This window comes from Orbicella faveolata, unplaced genomic scaffold, assembly GCF_042242905.1.
Source record: "Orbicella faveolata isolate gen_17 unplaced genomic scaffold, um_ofav_v1 contig_1, whole genome shotgun sequence".
Taxonomy (NCBI): Eukaryota; Metazoa; Cnidaria; class Anthozoa; order Scleractinia; family Merulinidae; genus Orbicella; species Orbicella faveolata.
The window spans coordinates 20,277,501-20,296,006 of record NW_028301536.1 but is presented as its reverse complement, the minus strand read 5'-3'; the positions used below and the strand labels follow the sequence as shown (position 1 = coordinate 20,296,006).

Here is an 18,506-nt window from a genome sequence, read left to right as displayed (position 1 = left end):
AAGTCAATCGAACACCAATCGTTCGTTTGAGTTCGGTTTTGCCGTTAGTTCGATTATCGGACTAATCGAACCAAATCGAACCAAATCGAATTCGATTTTGCCCTCCAATGGATCCTCGTTAAAGGATTTAACAATTACAAGGCTTGGAAAAGCCCTGTATTGTTATTTCTTGTCACTACCTCCCTGAGTCAGGATCGGGTAATTCCTTGGATGTGGTAGCCGTTTCTCGGGCTCCCTTTCCGGAATCGAACCCTAATTCTCCGTCACCCGTTGCAACCATGGTAAGCCACTACCTTACTATCGACAGTTGATAGGGCACAAATTTGAATGAAACATCGCCAACGCAAGGCCGTGCGATTCGATCAGTTACTATGAATCCTCAAATAACCGGGCAGTACCTAGCCTGAATTTCAGCCGCCGCCTCCGCCAGCTAAGTCACTCGGGGAGAAGGGCGACGCCGCTCTCCCCGAGTGACTTAGCGAGTGGAGGAGGCGGCTGAAATTCAGGCTAGGCAGAACCCGCATTGGTTTTTAATCTAATACATCCCCTCCAGAGGTCGGGAGTTTTCGCATGTATTAGCTCTACAATTAATACGGTTATCCAATTAGTAATGGTACATTCAAATAAACGATAACTGATTTAATGAGCCATTCGAAGTTTCACAGTACAAGTGCTTATACTTAGACATGCATGGCTTAATCTTTGAGACAAGCATATGACTACTGACAGGATCAACCAGTTAACTATCCCTCAGGGAACCAGACGGGAACCCTTTTGCGTCTGCTTCCTTTCAAAGGATGCTGGCATTCCACCGACAATCTGAACTGGGAATCCTCTCGGCCATGGAAGACGCACCAGGCGTTCGACCCTGTCCGACGGAAACCGCCTCTCTCTTTGCCACGTCTTTCCACTACTTCACTCTAGTAAGCTTCAGACATACCAGTGGGACTGCCAATTCCACGGAATGCCAAGAAGAAACATCAGGGAAGAATGATTCTTCCGAATGTAAGACATCTATTCTTGGCCAAAGGCCATCAGGTACAACATCCATCCGTTCTCTCGTTGTCTCAACCTACCCCTAGCCTTCTTTCGGAGCATTTTGTTTCTCGTTTTCAAGGTAACAAACAGCTTGTTAACCACTTCATTCTGAGTTGTCGTCGTGTGACGTGTAAACGGTTAGGAATCCGAATATTCTTTCTTTGTAAACCCGTACTATAAAACGAACTAAAATTGATGAATCCAGAAACCTTTATGGATCTGTAAAAATCTACTATAGTGTAAACCTAGTCAAAGACAGCTAAAAATTATTCCCGTCCCCCGCCTCCGGCTAGGAACTGATCAAGGAACACTGAAGGATCACTCCTGGGTCTTGTACGTACTGGCTGTGAAATATAAAGGACAAGAAACAAAATAAATTATTTTATCTAGCTAATTAATAACCACTCTGCCGAAGGTGGACTATAGTTTGATGCACAAAGTGACGGGGTCGGCCACCCTAAACGAGTGAGGATCATAGATGCTTGAAAACAATTACCGTGACTTTAACATTCCCGCATCGTGCAACGAACGCGTGCATCATGAAATCTCTCGTAGTAAATGACCCACAGTTGAGACAATGCCTATCCAAGTTGTAATACACTTAAACGTTATTTTTGAATTATGCCTTTTGCTTGTTCCAGTTTAACTTGAAAGTATTTTAATAACGTGTTTTGAAGGTGAATTTGAGAACGCTTGAATCGCAAAATTTAATGCCCTTTTTTCATATTTGGCTACTGAAATGGCTAAAAGAAGACCCTGCCGCGAATACAGTCTCACCAAATTCGCGAGCTTACGTACCCGCGAAATTAAGTAAATAAAATAAATAAAATTTTTATATGGCGCCAATACCCTATTGTTCAAAGGCGCTTTACAATATCAGAGAAAATCTAAAAAATTTATCAAACATTAAAAAGAGTAGTCTAAAATGAATAATAAAAGGCTCTTTTAAAAAGAAACGCTTTGAGTCTATTTTTAAAGATGGCCAAAGATGAACTATTACTTATTTTAAAACCGACAAGTTTGACAACCTGGTTATATCACAAAATACAATCCTGTAGTAAGCATGTTGTAAATAAGTTAGGGACTGGAGCTGGTTTGACCTGCGAGGTCTGAGTCGAGTTTCGTGATTGACACTAGAAAAACGTGTGCAGACAAGGAATCGGAGAGAACTGAAAGGAGTCTAGCGTGGACATTGATCTATCTCTGTATTAAGGAAAATATCTATCGGAACACGGAATTAACTCTTAGAACAACATTGTCATATCTCGGAATCTATCAAAGGATCAAAATAAAGAGTATGGATCGATACAACAAAGCACTTGGGGCACCTTTTACTACGAAACAGCCAAGTACCGGCCCCCTAAATAATCCCTATTAACGAGCACGTATATAGCTTTAAAACCTAAGCCAAAGTTCACCCTCGAGGATGACGAAGTCCTGGTCCAATACGATGCCTCCAAACAAGTTACAAAAGTTACTCTGGATGACACCATTGACCGCATCATTGAAGAAATCTATACGCACAATAAGTTCTTAACTGAGTATTTTCAAACGCCTTCTTTGCAATGTCACTAAAAACGCAGTGTTCAGTTCTAACGGTCGCCTCTACGAACAAAATGATGGATGCGGTATGGAAAATCTTTTATCCCCTGTCCTCTCAAATCTATATCATAATGGCTAAATGGGAGTGCGACAATGTTCGACCCTTTCCTAAACGATTCTACTACCAGTATGCTGATGATTGTTTCTCCAAGAGGACAAATGACAAACCTGGTGATCTGCTTCAGCGTCTGAACAGTTACCATGCTAACCGGCATCGTTTTCACTAATGAGCAAACGCTGTTTTAGCGCAAACACTTATTTAAGAAATAGAAAACACGTATGTACAGTGTTTATTTTGAGTTGTAGTATAAAGCTGCTAGCGTTCTATCACGAATGCCGTTCTCTGATTGGCTACGCTACTCACTATCCATTCTGTGATAGATAGTGAATAGCGTAGCAGTGCGCGCTCCTTAACAAAATGACGACCCCTTCTTTGCGTTTTCGAGGTCTGTGAAGAGTATTTAGCTAAAGTTTTGAACGACTAGTAGATTTATACTAAAACAATTAGATTATTCGCTCTCGATTTCTATGCGCCCTCGTCAACTATTTAAACAATAGAGTGTTTCTCTCGAGGAACTATCGGCTCATAGTTGCCCCGCGGAAATGTGAATATTTAAAACGAATATTTAAAACGAAGCTTCGACGGCAAATATGCTAGTTTTAAGAACATCAAATTTCCGCGGGGTAACTATCATACTGATAGTTCCGAGACATAAACGATCTATTATCTTTATTGTTCTACACTAAATTTTCTTCCGCGCGCCAGTGCAAAAGTCAGATTGAATTATTTTCAACATTTTTAGACGAAAGCCGTGAAAGCCAAATGTACAATTTGAAAAAAGAAAACAAGCAAAAACCCTCTTAATACAAATTCAATTGTTTCTTTTCTATAAGCCCACTTGTTTAAAGAACTATTTTCACGGACGAGTACAATTCAACCGGGTATTTTCCTCGGACGGGCACCAAGGGCTGATAGTGTCTCTACGCGCGGCTGAACATTATCGCATCACGTGATCAATTTAAACCAATAAGAATCTGAGAAAATTTAGTGGTGAACTATAACGCGCGATAGAAATCTAAACACGCGTGGAAGTTTGGGATAACGAGAAATGCTATGGGAACACGAGTCGCAGGTGAGTGTTTCAACAGCTTTTTCAAGTTCTCCCAAACTTTCACGAGTATTACTATAACTCGACCGAAACACGGAGAACATGTATTCTACAGTCGAATCTCCCGGAAGCGACCAGCTAAAATGTCAAGCCTTGGAGGTTGCTTAAAGGAGGTGGTCGCTTATGAGAACTTAGACTATATTGAATAAAAATTTTTCCTCGTAAGAATATGGTAACTGCCGAGACTTACCCTGTTTTATTCATATGAAAAGTCAATTTCGAGATAAAAAACCCGATTTTTCCCATTGAGAAATTTCAGTCTCTTGTGCTATCCAGGTATACGATAACTTCACAACATCTTATCCAATTTCTTCTACTATCTGTCAAGTGGTCGCTCACGGGAGGTAAAAAACAAAAGAAAATTTCAAACTTTTAGATCTAAAAGTGGTCGCACTCACTTACGAGAGGTGGTCGCTTACAAGAGGTGGTCGCTTACAAGAGGTTCTAAATATAGTGATTTGACTGGGAAACTATGGGTATTTTGGAAAACTGGTCGCTGAGGAGAGGTGGTCGCTTACGAGAGGTGGTCGCAGCCGGAGGTTCGACTGTATTACTTTTAGAATACACCGCGAGGAAAAAAAAGGAAAACAACTTGTTAGCTTGATTATCAAATTGTAAATTCTCTTTGCTCGCGCCATCATTGCGTGGACAGCTCGCACTAGTTCTTTGTCTCTATCGAGTCATGGAAACACGATTTTTAACCAATCGTACTTTCTTAGGACTGTTTTCTAAATGGTTTCCACGGTAATGATGATCGCGCGCACAATCAAACTTCAGAAATCTAACAAAGCGTTCTGTCATTATAGGAGCACTCTCACTAAAACAAAAAAATCAGGACCCCGCCCTTAACAGTATTTATTAAAGAGATACGAGTGTTTTACTGGAAAATACACAACTCGTAAAATTCACATACAACTACTTCCGGGAAAAGAGTGGCGTGTTTTCCATATCTTCACTAGTGAGGATTTCGTTCACTTCATTTCACTCTTTTTCAGCCATTTTGTGGTATAGTAAGTTTATGCATACAATAACATAAAATTTACGGTGACTTGAAGATATGAATTTAATTTTCTCGTATTAAAAACAATATTTCATTCACTCGCTTCCCAGCACCAAGCAACGGAGTGCTATTATTCACAAGTGGACTGCCCGCTTGGTTGTGGCATCAACGTACCAAGGTAAGAACTTAATTTTGTCTTCTGACCATAACAAGGTCTGAAAAGGAATACGCACCATACGCATCTCGTCAGTTCCTAACACTATAAACAATAAAGTGTTTCTGTCGAAGAACTATCGGCTTATAGTTGCAACTCGGAAATTTGATGTTCTTAAAACAAATATTGCGCGAGAAGCGAAGCTAATCCTTTCGGTATGTATGCGATCCATTCGGGGACTTGTCTCTCCAGACTCTCCACAGATGAATAATATGGAGAAAATCGTAGTGAAGTACAATACGTTTTCTTATGTTACTCGAGATTCTAGAATTCCCTTAATCGATGAAGGTAATTTTTGCCTAGAGGCCTAAGACTTACATAACCCATTTATGATGAGTGACCTTTACATGTGTTTTTCAGAGCTCATGTCAGTTTACATCAGCACTCGTGCCCGATGAAGGCATCGAAATGCCTTGTTCCGGGGTGCAAAGCAATGACTTTAAGGAAGGACATGAGGACCCATCTATATGATGCTGCCAGGTCGCACTTTGATTTACAGCATGGCGAAAGGCAAAGATTGTTGGCAATGATAAAAACACAGGTAAGGAGTTAAATTGGCATTAATTAAAAAACATGATTAACAGTAACAGTAAAATTACTGGAAAAAAAACGTAATAACAACATACAAATACTTGTGCAGGAAACTCATAAGGAAGAGGTGAATGAGAAGGAAGAGATGGTTATGTCCTTCTCGTGGCACATCGAAAACTTCCATGCGCATTTCGCTGCTTTGATGGAAGAGAGATCAGATCCACTAACAAGCGGACAGTTCAGAGAAAATGGATACACGTGGAGAGCGATTTTGACGAAGGACCTCAATTTGTTTCTCCAGCTGGAGAGTGCTACCTTTCCAGCTACAGTCGAGATAAGGTGAGCAGATCTTCCGAAACAGTAGCGCTGTATCTTTCATTTATTATTGTGCACAATAATACCACTGAATAAAAATCACAGCGGTGTGATATCATAAAAAAAAGTTTGCACATTCTGTAAAAGGAATATTTAAAATCTTTCTACGTTAAAAAAAAATTGTCCAACAATATGGACTAGCATCCCACCCAGGCGGGGGGAGTAGAAATACTCCTAGTCGCTTCATGCTATAGAAACCGGGATAAGCACGGGCCTGATGGGCCACTTAGCCCGTATGTAGACGTTACCTTAACATAAAAGCTAATGGTAATTTAAACCCTTTTTTTTAACACAGAATGGTGCTATCGCCTGGAAATGAAAACGAAACAGTTTTCATTCTGCAACCAACAACGCTGAAGGAAGGCGAGATGTGGGGTCGCCACCTGTCCAACTTGAACAAATGGGTGGATGGCGACGGGAACATTTCAGTAAAGTTTATTATTTTTTATATGTACCTTTGATTTTACAATCACCTTTAACCAAGAGACCATGATCTAAGAGAACACATCCCCCCATACATGGGCCTCTTCCAATGATAATCTTTTTCAATCTAATTTTAGCGCTTGGTCAAACTGCCAAGCTATTTTAGGAAAGACACCCGATTGGCCAATTTAACTGAAGTAATATCACTGAAGGTTTAATTTTAACAGTTAATCAAATATGCAAAAACTTACACCTGTATCTTTGGACCGCAGTTCATAAAGACAGAGGGAGAAAAATTCTAACTGTCTGGCACTTTAAAAGAGCTTTCCAAAGATATCTTATTCGCTTTAGGCCGTTCAGTACTACAGCGCCTAATGTGAATCAGTCAGGCAGAGAAATTACAAGATTACTAATTTTTGAAGTATACTGAGGATAAATACATAGAAGATAATTTTCCTGCCCAACACTTTGAAAATGCTTTTCAAAGAGGCCTCTCACGATACAAACGATGGGGTAGTTCCAGAGAAACTGCACGATTTTTTCGCTGTGGACATCCAAACTCTGGTAAACATTACACAACACTTTCGAAATTAATTATGCAAAAATTTGCATCGGTGTTTTCGGAGCGAAAGTTCTAACAAACTGAAAACAACTATTTTAGCTGTCCTGAGCTTTATAAAACCTTTCAAAAGAGATGTTTTTCAATTTAATCCGTTCAGTACGTTTCGAAAAACGACCTTCGAATGTGTTTAGAATGCAGTTCTTGTCAGCAGCCACGGCATGGCACCTCATGTGAATTAGTCATGCAGAGAAAAGACACGACTTATGTTTGAAGTAGACTTAGGATTAACACATTGAAGATAATTTTCCTGCCCGGCACTTTGAAAAGGCTTTCCTAGGACAACTCTTTTGATCCAAACGTTGCGGTAGGTTTGGAGAAGCAGCTTTTCTTGCCGTGGACATGCAAACCTGGTAGATATTACACCACGGATCCTAAATTAAATATGTATACGTTTGCACCAGTTTTTTTCGGAGCAAAAGTTTTCACAAACGCGAAACAAATATTTTGGCTGTCTTGGGCTTTGAAATAACTTTCGAAAGAGACAGTTTTCGCATCAATCCGTTCGGTACTTTCCGAGAAATGACTTTCAAGCGGGTTAGAAATTTGAGTCTTGGCGCTTTGTGTTAATCATTCATACAGGGGAATGACGTGACTTCTATTAATTGTTTAACTTTGGAGAAGCATGTATAATTTTCCTGCCTTGTGAGCGCTTTGAAAATATTTCCAATGCTAACAGTATGGTATACATGTAGTTTATCTTAACCTCCCAGATTTTCAATTTCGTATTTTCTATAGTAGTCGCGACCCGATGACACTTGGCCATTGCCTGCGCGATCTTTGACAGCGTGATGCGAAGCTTAAAAGAGATCGAAAAAGATTATCATAAGGCAGGGGCACCCAACGACCGTTTTCTCTCGAATGCTGTTAGATGCTGTTTTAGGCTATCTGGAGTACTTTTAAAGCTCTGTAGGTTAATTTTAGGTTGCACTAAAAAAATTTTATCTGTTCGGATATTCTAGGGGAACTTGAGTATTCTCGAATTTATTAGGGCTTTTTTGTCCATTTCCCGAAAACCTTAGGTCTTATCGCCTTTCCGCAAATGATAGCTGACCTTTTTTCGCTACTCAAAACGACATTTTCAACAGTCCGAAAACAACAGACATTAAATTTCTCATATCACGAAAGTTCGAGGTGCCAATTCTCTCAAGAAAATCAGAGGGGATTAAAGGCCTTCCGAACAGATAATTTACCGAAACGATCCGTTGGGTGCCCCTGATAAGGCACGGGGATGTTTTCTCTCACCTCATGCTTTAACCTAATTCAACTTTGCGCATGGTACAATTTGGTAAATAGAAAATAATACATGGACGCGTCTGTCTTCAAGTTTCTATCAGTAAAACGGTCACGGTGGGCGTTTGTCAAGTCACTTTGTACCTACTTGATATAAATTTTAAATTTAATTAATTATGAAGTGAATAAAAATCACATGAAGCAATACGTGACAATCGGCGCGCCTTGAGTTGCCTCAGGATGCGAGTTACATCGTTTATATAAGAAATAGTTTTACCGCAAAATTCATAAGGGATTTAAAAAGAAGGTTGAAATGTTTATTAGCACAATTAACACTTTCTATTTAGCAGCATGTCTACATCTGAAAAATGAAATAACACTTAAAATTTTTTGATTACATATATTTCTTCAAAAGACTGAGCACAACATTGAAAAAGTAGCTGATTAATTGTGCTCAGATCTATAGTGTTATTAGTTCTATTTTTGAAGTTGGTTGTGGGTTACAAGTCAGCAGTAGCATTCTTCATGCATTAGATATGTGTTTATGTTCTGTTAAAACCAGTTTCTACTACTGAAAAGTATGACACGTGACTAAGTAAATAATAAGTAACAATTTTTGTACATACGTACGAAAGCATGATTTTAAAATAAACGGAATACGTACAAAGTAAAAAGTATGTTTTCCTTCTGTTATCTCCCAGAACTTGTATTTGCCTCTCAGCTGCTTTTAGAGCTGCCGGTTAATCCAACCACAAAACAAAATAACACTGTATAAAAAGCTCGATTTCAGCGCGGGCAGGTTGTTCGTAAAACGCGATAAGCTCGAAAATAAAAAAATGTATATCTATATGTATATGATTTTAACATTTTTAGCATCAAATTTTTGTTACAAAAGAAACAATTATCTTAAGACGGATTTTATGATTGAGTACTTTATCTTCTCACTAGACTGTTCAAACATTGAAAAAGCGCGAAAATGAGAAGCGAACAGCAAGCTCATACTCGCGCGGTGAAGGGTCGTAGCATGAAGGCCACCTCGTTCCCAGGGTCTCTGATCTTACCACTCCCCTGGGGGTGATAAAATGAGAGACCCTGGGAATGAGGTTGGCAGAAAGCAAGACCTAAGTGGAATGCACGTCATGACGTCACCGGAAATGATCTTCACTACTTGCCGCCGTACTGCCACCTAAGTATTAGAGGTGTGTAAGACGGTGTGTACAAATTCTCTTACATTTTGAAAATAGTGATCTGAAAATATATATGTATATCGTGAAGATATCATGAACTGGTTTTCACACATCATCCATCATGGCGGGAACATAGAGGCACGAAATATAGGGCAAATCAAAAAAACATTCGTCTCTGAAAATAATTCTGGGGGTGGGAGTGCTGGACTTTGTCATTTAATTACTCATTGAAAGACCTCCTGTAGCGAAACGTTTCTCGGAGCACGCTTTTAGTCCAAAGTGTAATCTTAGTGTTTCACTGCTCTTCACCATTATAAATCTTTCATCGAAGACGTTAAGCATGGACCTGCGATATTTTACCGATTTAAGGCAAACTTCATCGGTAAGAGTAATAAATTGGCTTAAAAACCGATCTTTACTGGCAAATCCGCTCCACTGTGGAGGATGCAACCAAGCCATGACAATGGTTGAAAGATCGGATGTCCACGTCGACGGATACCAATGGTTAGTATAAAGAGAGGCTATATTAACTTAAGAGTTGTATAATTTAAACCATTACTGAGCAGTAGGGCTGCAAGCACGCTGGAATGCTGGGTCCGTTTCTAGTGAGAGCATAAACCAACATGGCTATAGCGCGAGCTACAGAATGATTATTCGGGAAAGAAAAAGTCCGTAAGCAGTCTAAAGACATGCGGAATATGTACTTTATCTTAGTATATGCAAACCCGCGTCGATCGGACAGAGCATTCGAAATTCCAATAAAAAATCGTGAAGCGTACTTCTTTACCTGAATGATTTGAACTAGCGATTATACGTGGTCTGTTGAACGAAATGTAAAAAACATCTCTTGATAGCCTGCTGCGAGCGTGGCGCTATCACGCGTTTCATGTTCGTTCCTCTCGAGCTCGCCTTCTCACTTGCCATGTTGGATGGCAAGTCACGCAAGTTGGTATACTCGTATTATATGTTGAACCATAAATGCGAGCTTCATTATTCCATTGATATTTATCATACGTCATTTTCGGCTTCTAGTTTTTGAAATACAAAAATCTTAGGGAACGCAGATATAAGGAGCGTGTAAATTAAGAAAACAAACCAAGACCGCACAGAGAAATACGGGCACAAAGTTTTGGCGCGTTCTCTTGACAAAAATGGAGTAATAGTGCTGGGACTACTGGAGCAATATTGCGGGAAACGCATTCGTTTGGAGTTCACACCCCTATCTCGAAGATCATGTTTCGTTCTTGCAGGCTAACCGCATTGCTATTGTATAACAAACGTCCAGAAGACGAGACTATGTCATATCTCGGATATGTCATTGCTAAAAACGCAGACTAAATAATTCTTCCCGGAACCCCATAGCAGATCTCTTACCCAAAACGCACTCCGTTTGAAGCTGTAGAGTGAGCCATTCCGCTTGGGCGTAGAAGATATGAGACCGAGAACAACTGTAGTAATATCCCTTTTAAATCTCTAATAGGGGCGTCCAAAGGAATTCTGAATTTGACACTGGTTCTATTCCTTTAGGAGATGCAGTACTTGCAGGAAGAAACGAAGCATCAGAACTAACAGTTTTTTTGCCAAGTGGCCAAAAATCCCTTTGGGGGAACTTTTAATGATGATTTACTTCTGGTCCACGGACCAGAGTCGTAAATCCACCGCGAACATGATGTCCATAAATAACAATCTTGTCTGCACTGTTTTCCGAAGTTTGGAGGACGTATGTTCAGCGGACATCGCAACACACCCTTTTATTCCGTTTGGGGGAACAGCTGTCGTGAAGTGCGACGAAAGCAAATTCAATCACAAAGCAAAGGTTAGTTAGTATACATGTCTTGGTTGTGATATTGCTGTTTTGTCAAATTTGGTTGAATTCTTTGACAAATAGTTTCACTAATCAACAATCGTTAACTCTATTAGTATAACCGAGGAAGAAGAGCTCTCGACTTGTGGGTCTTTGGAGTCATTTCAACAGCCACGAGGCCTGCAAAGGGTTATTATGAAGTGGTGGCAAGTCGGGATCGTGCGACACTGTTGCCGATTCTTGCAAAATGTCTCCAACCAGGCAGTGAAGTGTACACCGATGATTGGGGGGCCTACAGAAACCTGGACCAACATCTGCCCAACCACGTCGCTCGACATCGCGTTGTTGTCCACGCAGATAACTTCGTGGACCCAGTAACTGGGGTTCACACTCAGGAAGCCGAATCTGCGTGGGCAAATTTGAAAGGCCCCCTCAAAGGACGGCGTGGTATCTCTCGCGATGATCTGCAGGCCTATCTGAACGACAGGATGTGGAGGCAATGGCGAGGACTGGATCGCATCATAACAAATTTTCTCCCGGTATTGTCTTCACAGTATAGAGACTATATTGTGTAATAGATACTTAATCACTGGTCCCGAGGGAAGCAGTTAGCTTTGTTTTCCCGAGAATGTCGATGTTTCCCGAGACGAAGATGGGAAGGGGGTTGGAGGGGGGGGGGGGGGGGTGGTGTAGGGCGGGAAACGAAACAAACTTTTTCCTAAAGGACCAGTAATTAAGTGCTTTGTTATATAGCTGGAGCCTGTGTCATAGTAGCCTGCGTGTGTTTACTATTTACTACTTACGTCTTGCGTCACAGCCGCCCTCCCCGAAAGAAAAAATCAGTGAGGAACCTCTACGTTTTTTTCCTTTCGGGAAGAGTGCCTGCGTTGCAGGCTACGTTTAGTGAAAAGTAATAAATCAAGTAGAAGAAAAAGTAACCTCTGGTTATTGAGAGAGCGCGCAATAATTCTGTAATTGTAATTTTTAATTTACGGTAATTGTAACTGTAACTGTAATTACGTGACTCTAAATCAACCAATAAGAACAAACGTGATATTCAAATTAACTCCAGCTATATAACAAGAGGCACTTAATGGCTGGCCCCACTTGAAAGGAGTTTTGTTTCTCGTAGGTCGGTCATGAAGTATTTGTTATACCTTCCAATTCAAAAATAGAATAAATCTAAAATGTACCTCATGCATACTAGTTTTGGTTTGTTTAGTTCTAAGAACTTCATCGTTCTTAATTCTGTACAATCCAAAGGTTGTTTTCAAGTTTTTCTCTTTTTTTTTTGGTTGCTTTACTAGGGGATTAAGAGCTTTTTTGCTTAACTTCCTCTGTTATGACTTGAAAGTGTTTCTTTGCCGTCACTACAACGAGCAAGTCATTAGCTTGACTGACGCACAAATTTGCCGGATCTTGAACACGTTCGAATTGAAAGTTCGAGTTGTTGTTTTTATAGGGCGAGAAAAATTACACGTGACACGTATTTGAGTTGGGAGGTATAACAATGAACTTTGTATTCCAGTCCATTACAGGATTAGTTACCCTTAGCTATAACAAAAACATAAAGTGTTGCGAAAGCTTTTGACGTTTATTGAAATGAAAATCAGTGGAACAATTTATTGCGCAGTAGAATAATTAAGCGTAGTAAATGCGATGTATTTTGCTCCGGATAACATAGATAGATCGTGTTGCAGTTTGTACATACAATAATGCACGCATTTTCCTTAAGATAATTTTTACAGCATATCGTCTGAAAGAAAGATGGGCCTACAATCTGCGACACAATAGCCCACACATTGCCGCTGAGATCACAATATTTTTATATTATTTTAGACTCGACTCCCTTAAATTTGACCGACTCTCCCCTGATAAATTAGTTTTTTCCTCATTTGTGCTTGTACAACATTGAATGTAGGAAAGGGTTGGAGTATTGTATTTCGAGGTGTGTTTGGTTTTAAAGTTCATTTTTGAGTTCGGCCTAAAAAGGTGCTTACTGAATTTTGTCGCAGATTGTACGTAGTGTCTAGGTAGTAATTCAAAAATGTTTTATTGTTGTAATGTTTTAGTAAGCAAAATATCTTGCAATTGGTGGAACAAAGCGTTTTAAATCGCCTTTATCGCTTTTAGCCTATAATGATGTGGTTCTCAGGGGCGTTACCCATCTGTTTATAAAAACCTATGACAATTTCCTATCAAGAGGAACAGCAAGATTTAATTTCACAGGCACAAGGAACCGGGCAAGCGTGTGAGAGCCTGCGCGTGTGGCTTCAAGGTTAAGATTATTTAAAGTTACAGTTTCTGGTTAGCATTTATATAGTTTGTAAGATTGCGAATAAAAACTTTTGCATAATATTTAAATTTTACAATTAACATTGAAATTAAAATCAAACTCAGTCTATTGATCGGGTTGTCAATTTACCTAAAAGAACTTAATAATTAACTAGCCTCCTTTCACGAACAAAAATGGTTTCACGAACGAGTCTCGATTTTTGAATAAGTCTCGTTTCCCGAACGAGTCTCGTTTTCCAAACGAGTCTCGTTTTTCCAAACGAGTCTCGTTATTCAAAACGAGTCTCGTTTTTCCGAACGAGTCTCGTTATTTCAAAAGAGTCTCGTTTCAACAAGTCTCGTTTTCCGAACACTCCGAACGAGTCTTCTTTGAATAGTTTTCCGTCAAAACAAGTCTCGTTTTCCGAAAGTTTCAAGAACGAGCCTGGTTTTTTAAACGAGTCACGTCTTCGTTGCATATCGAGCACACATTATATCGAGACGATTTTTGTCGAGTCCTATTAGCCTGGTTTACCAGAAACCGTGAGTGATCCCTTCTTTGAATAGTTTTCCGTCAAAACAAGTCTCGTTTTCCGAAAGTTTCAAGAACGAGCCTGGTTTTTTAAACGAGTCACGTCTTCGTTGCATATCGAGCACACATTATATCGAGACGATTTTTGTCGAGTCCTATTAGCCTGGTTTACCAGAAACCGTGAGTGATCCGTTTTCTCTTAGTCAGTTTGGTTGCCTAGCAAATATAACTTTTTCAAAATAATGCGACCTCTACGTGGCGAGAATTCGATACAAGGCGTATACGTTTATTTCTTTTCTTCCATGAATAAATATCACCCAAAGTGAAGTATTCGGACTTCATTTATTACACTATCGAGCACCAACTCAGCAAACGAAATATAGATAAATTATACTGATGATATTATAAGTTAACAATTACCGGGCAACTTTATGCCGGCTTTTGATATCAGCGGTGAAATATTAAAGCGAAAGAAACTTCAGATATTTAATATGCTCATAGGTTATTTGAAAAATTATGTACAATTCAGAGTAGGTTTGCATGATAGCAGTGAATGTTTGTGATGTCCGTGAAATATTTGCCAAGGTACAGCTGTTTCCTTGCGAATAATAAGTCATTTTTCCGACTGGGGAAATATCAATTTAACTTCATATCATGTCAATCTTGGCGACAGCATAACACAGTGCTAACATTTAAATTAAGTTTGCGAGCTTTTCACTGGCTGATTTTATTTTAGTTTATTTACTGGAAGTGGCGCAGCCCAGCAAGATATCCATTTACTATGCACATAAAATACATTTTGCCGTACGGGGTGCAAACTTAGATCGGGGCTTGCTGTAAAATGATCTGACAAAATTACAAATTAGAGAGATAGGCATCACCAGGGAACTAACTTCAACACTCAAAAACAAACGAGAACGTGCACGTAAGTCACAAGGCTTTCTAACAGTGACTGCGACCGAGCCAAGTAGCGGTTTATACTCGGGCGTTGGAGACAGATCACAGTCAGTGCATGTTACTTGTATTGATTACTGAATTACGTTGAGTGCGAAAATGATCTGAACACTTCTGTATCATACAATAAGTCAAGGAATAAATTAAACAGTACCTGCGGTCCCGATACCTGACAGCCAAAACTTGCGTAACTGTTACCTGCTCCAAAGTTTACATTGCTCGAACAGTGCGGTACTGAGGCACAAATTTTCTTGTTTTGTTTCTAAGCTTACTTGTTGGTTAAATCCGCGCTTTCCATTTAAATTATAAGGAATAACCAGTTGAGCCACAACGGGCGGATTTTAAAGTCACTTTTTTATTTGAAAATATTATCTTAAACGGATGAAACCGAAACACGAACCAAACGAAGACTTAGTCTAACTCACACAAAAAGAAAAGAAGACTTTTCCTTTGGTTGGATGATACTTTAACCATATGAGCTTTCCAGTGCTCCTCCTCTTTGAAACCAAATCAGCTCTCACCCTCTCCCAGCCCGAAAATTGTCTTTAGCATCTTATTCACGGAAGACTCAAGACGGCAAGCTTCCGCTTGATTTCAGTCCTGTTTAGACGCTCAGGAGTTTGGAGACGTCATAAGACTACGGAAGCGTGATTTGACAGTAACAAGTAAAATCGCTCATCTTCCGTTTATTGATGACTTTTGGATTATTTAAAATTCTACCGAGCAGCCGGGGCAAACGGCCTTAAATTAGTGATTGTTTATATGAGGGAGGATATACGTGATGGATAGAGAAAATAACTTGAATGTATGACAACCTTCTGCTTCCATTCAAATAGCCTCAAGTAAAAAAAATGTCCTCACGACAGTTCTTTTCCTATTAAAATTTTGTTGACCTTTTGCTCACGGTTTCTATCGGCTTATATATCCCTAGATCAAAAACTTGTTGTAGCTATTTTTTTAAGTCAAATATGATATTTTAGTGATATTTTCACTGAATCATAGTCGCACCCATCATTGTCTCACGGCGACACCATTGCGTCCCCAGATCTTGTGATTATTGAATGTCTTTTCCAGTCAGAAAAATTCAAGATAGCAGATTCTTTAACTTGCACGGGTACCTTGTGAAGATAAGATCCTAATATCTAGCTAAGATTCTTAATTGCGGCGAAATGTATTGTTTTACGGAGCTTTTCAGTTAGTCACAATAAGGGAAACGGGATGGCGCAGTGGTGAGAGCTCTCATCTCCCACCAGTATGACGCGGGCTGGATCTCGGCCCGGTGCCATGTGCGGGTTGAGTTTGTTGCTGGTTCTATCCTTGCTCCGAGGGTTTTTCTCCGGGTTCTCCGGTTTTCCTCCCTCCACAAAAACCAACACTCCCAATTCCAATTCCATCAGGATAGAGGACCTGCATGAAAACCAGGTAAGGCTGATGTGGCTTCCTCTCTAAATATTGTAATTTATTTCATAATATTATAACTCGGACCACTGTAAAACTGCAACCATTTATTAAAGTTTTTATATTACTTTTATGATTAGATTTTTCTTACAAACATTACATTTCTGTATACAATATTTACAATATTTGATAGTATCGAAATGTGCCGGTATTTAATTGCAACCTACTTCAGTTACACATTTCGAACGGAAAACGAGAAACAATATTCAAGTCAACTTTCTTTGCTTCATATAATGATAGAATTACGAATTGTCTTTTAAAGAGGACGATGCTCTTTCCTAAGTTTACAAACATTTTTGTCGAAAATACAAAGTTTAGGTAAATATCTCCACGGAAAAGTTACATGATGCTACCCCAAGTCTTCCTCCTTAACTTGAACGGCAAAACAAATAGACACAAAATTAGATAACAATGAAATATTTCCAGTCACTACTAAAAGATGGTAAACTAACAAGACGTTAACAGAAAAGATATTTTTAATTGTTTTGATGCCGAACTGCTCGAAGTTCAGCTTGAACAAACTTACTATATGTAATAATAAACTTTTCAAAGTTCAAAAGTAGAAAGAGAAAGTATTTTAACAAGCAACGTGGTTACCTTAGTGGCTACCCTGTTCACACCAAGTAAACACTCTTGGTTAACATGGTGTGAACATGTGCAGATGACCGACCGGCGCGACTTCGCCGTTAATTTGATCACAATAATTTGGCTACCTCTCACTTAATATCCTTAAAATTCCTGAAAATTCTCCTTGTTCTCACCTATGTAATTCATGATGCTGGAAGGCTAGTTTGAGTTTCTTTCTTAAATGTATAAATGTAATTTCAAAGTCTAGATAGAGCGACTAGATCGTGTAGTTACCGGGGTTCAGGTTCTGGTTTAGTTGTTCAGATATTTTTAGCCTAACTGGTAGTTACACCGACTATCTCAAAAGTCTACTTATCTAATTTGAACTTCTCCCACTTGGTACCTAAATACCTTTTTCTGGCACTATAAAAGCTGAATTCGCACTTTTCGACACTATAAAAACTGAATTCTACAAAAGCGATTTCAGTTAGTCTATTAGGACGACAAGCTACTCAGCATTATTACGATTGGCAGAGTAAAAGGGATCTTATCTCATCACAGATCTTGTGGCGCGGAAGCAGGGCTTTGTTCCCTTTCCAGGTTTCCCTTGCAGCGTGATATAAGACAGCGGACTGGCAAGGAAGGAGGGGACGATAGACAATTTGTATGCTCATGGTGAAGCTGGAACTAACAATGATGAAAATCGTTTCAAATACAAGAGATGTTATAAATGGCATTCCACGTGACCCTCCCTGTCAACTCGAGTTTAACTGGTTTTGCGATATATAAGCGCGAGAAAAGGATGTACAAATGACTCAGTAAGCAAAGGAACTAGAAATAAGCGAAAGTGATGCGATACGCTGGTACATCCGTTTCTTCATTTTTATCACACCTATTCATAATTACTATTTATGATTCCATTCGTCATAGGAAGTCCAGTTTGGGTCGATATTGCAGGGTTAAAATTGCATTGCCCTGTGGAGAGAAAATGACAGTTAGATGAAATAAGACTGAAAAGGAACAATAAAGTTCTTGTAATGAAACTGACACAGCGAGCGGAAGACAAGTGACAACCTGGAAGCTACTACAAAAAAAAAAAAAAAAAAAAAAAAAAACTGCAGTAAAACCGCGCCAGAACGTGAAAAAGGCACAGACAAGAAATTTTTGATGTTATCTTTCTGTTACAAATGATTTGAATCACTTGAAAACCAGTGGAGTTTTCAATGGCAATCTTTACAAGATTTCAATCTTTCCGATACCTGTAGCGATCTGTGGCTATCTGTGATCCGCTGTTTGGCGGCTTTAAAAATATCACAAGAGTGAAATTATTTCTGACATAGCTAGTAAAAGGAGCGTCTCTCTTTCTCTCTGCCCTCAACTCTGGCCCCGGTAGAGACATCTGAACCGAAAGAGATGACAAATTTCAACTGAAAAATGCCATACTGATCATTGGTTGGTCGGTTGTTGCTTGAAGTTCCGCTTACAAGTATCAACAAATCAGAGACACTATTATAACATGGAGCAAG

At 39.4% G+C, this 18,506-nt stretch overlaps 3 protein-coding genes across 5 annotated transcripts in view; 2 read left to right on the top strand and 1 right to left on the bottom strand.

The window, feature by feature from the left end:
- The first annotated feature begins 3,749 nt into the window (after nt 1-3,749).
- On the top strand, nt 3,750-8,878 carry LOC149118354 (uncharacterized). The gene is made up of 5 exons (XM_089285483.1): nt 3,750-3,773; nt 4,920-4,987; nt 5,384-5,564; nt 5,664-5,893; nt 6,225-8,878. The coding sequence occupies exons 1-5, from the start codon at nt 3,750-3,752 to the stop codon at nt 6,388-6,390; spliced, it is 669 nt and encodes a 222-aa protein (XP_089141609.1). The 3' UTR covers nt 6,391-8,878.
- A 740-nt stretch (nt 8,879-9,618) lies between these two features.
- LOC149118353 (uncharacterized) lies at nt 9,619-11,861 on the top strand. The gene is made up of 3 exons (XM_089294722.1): nt 9,619-9,895; nt 10,919-11,207; nt 11,312-11,861. The coding sequence occupies exons 1-3, from the start codon at nt 9,732-9,734 to the stop codon at nt 11,768-11,770; spliced, it is 912 nt and encodes a 303-aa protein (XP_089150848.1). The 5' UTR covers nt 9,619-9,731; the 3' UTR covers nt 11,771-11,861.
- A 4,584-nt stretch (nt 11,862-16,445) lies between these two features.
- The window catches only part of LOC110048644 (polycomb group RING finger protein 5-A-like), a 19,984-nt gene continuing 17,923 nt past the window's right edge, over nt 16,446-18,506 (bottom strand). For 2 of the 3 annotated variants that reach the window (XM_020754419.2, XM_089294691.1), the window contains one exon: nt 16,446-17,955. In XM_020754419.2, coding sequence (XP_020610078.1) covers nt 17,905-17,955 — 51 coding nt within the window. In that variant the 3' untranslated portion in view covers nt 16,446-17,904. The other variant, XM_089294688.1, reaches the window with a different exon arrangement.

Bases quoted from the DNA above. Each gene is read 5' to 3' on its own strand.
- LOC149118354 (XM_089285483.1), top strand. From the start codon at position 3,750: ATGCTATGGGAACACGAGTCGCAG. The intron at 3,774-4,919 runs GTGAGTGTTTCA...CTCGCTTCCCAG, and splicing joins TATGGGAACACGAGTCGCAG to CACCAAGCAACGGAGTGCTA. The intron at 5,894-6,224 runs GTGAGCAGATCT...TTTTTAACACAG, and splicing joins CCAGCTACAGTCGAGATAAG to AATGGTGCTATCGCCTGGAA.
- LOC149118353 (XM_089294722.1), top strand. From the start codon at position 9,732: ATGGACCTGCGATATTTTACCGATTTAAGGCAAACTTCATCGGTAAGA. The intron at 9,896-10,918 runs GTTAGTATAAAG...CTATTCCTTTAG, and splicing joins CACGTCGACGGATACCAATG to GAGATGCAGTACTTGCAGGA. The intron at 11,208-11,311 runs GTTAGTTAGTAT...TAACTCTATTAG, and splicing joins AATTCAATCACAAAGCAAAG to TATAACCGAGGAAGAAGAGC.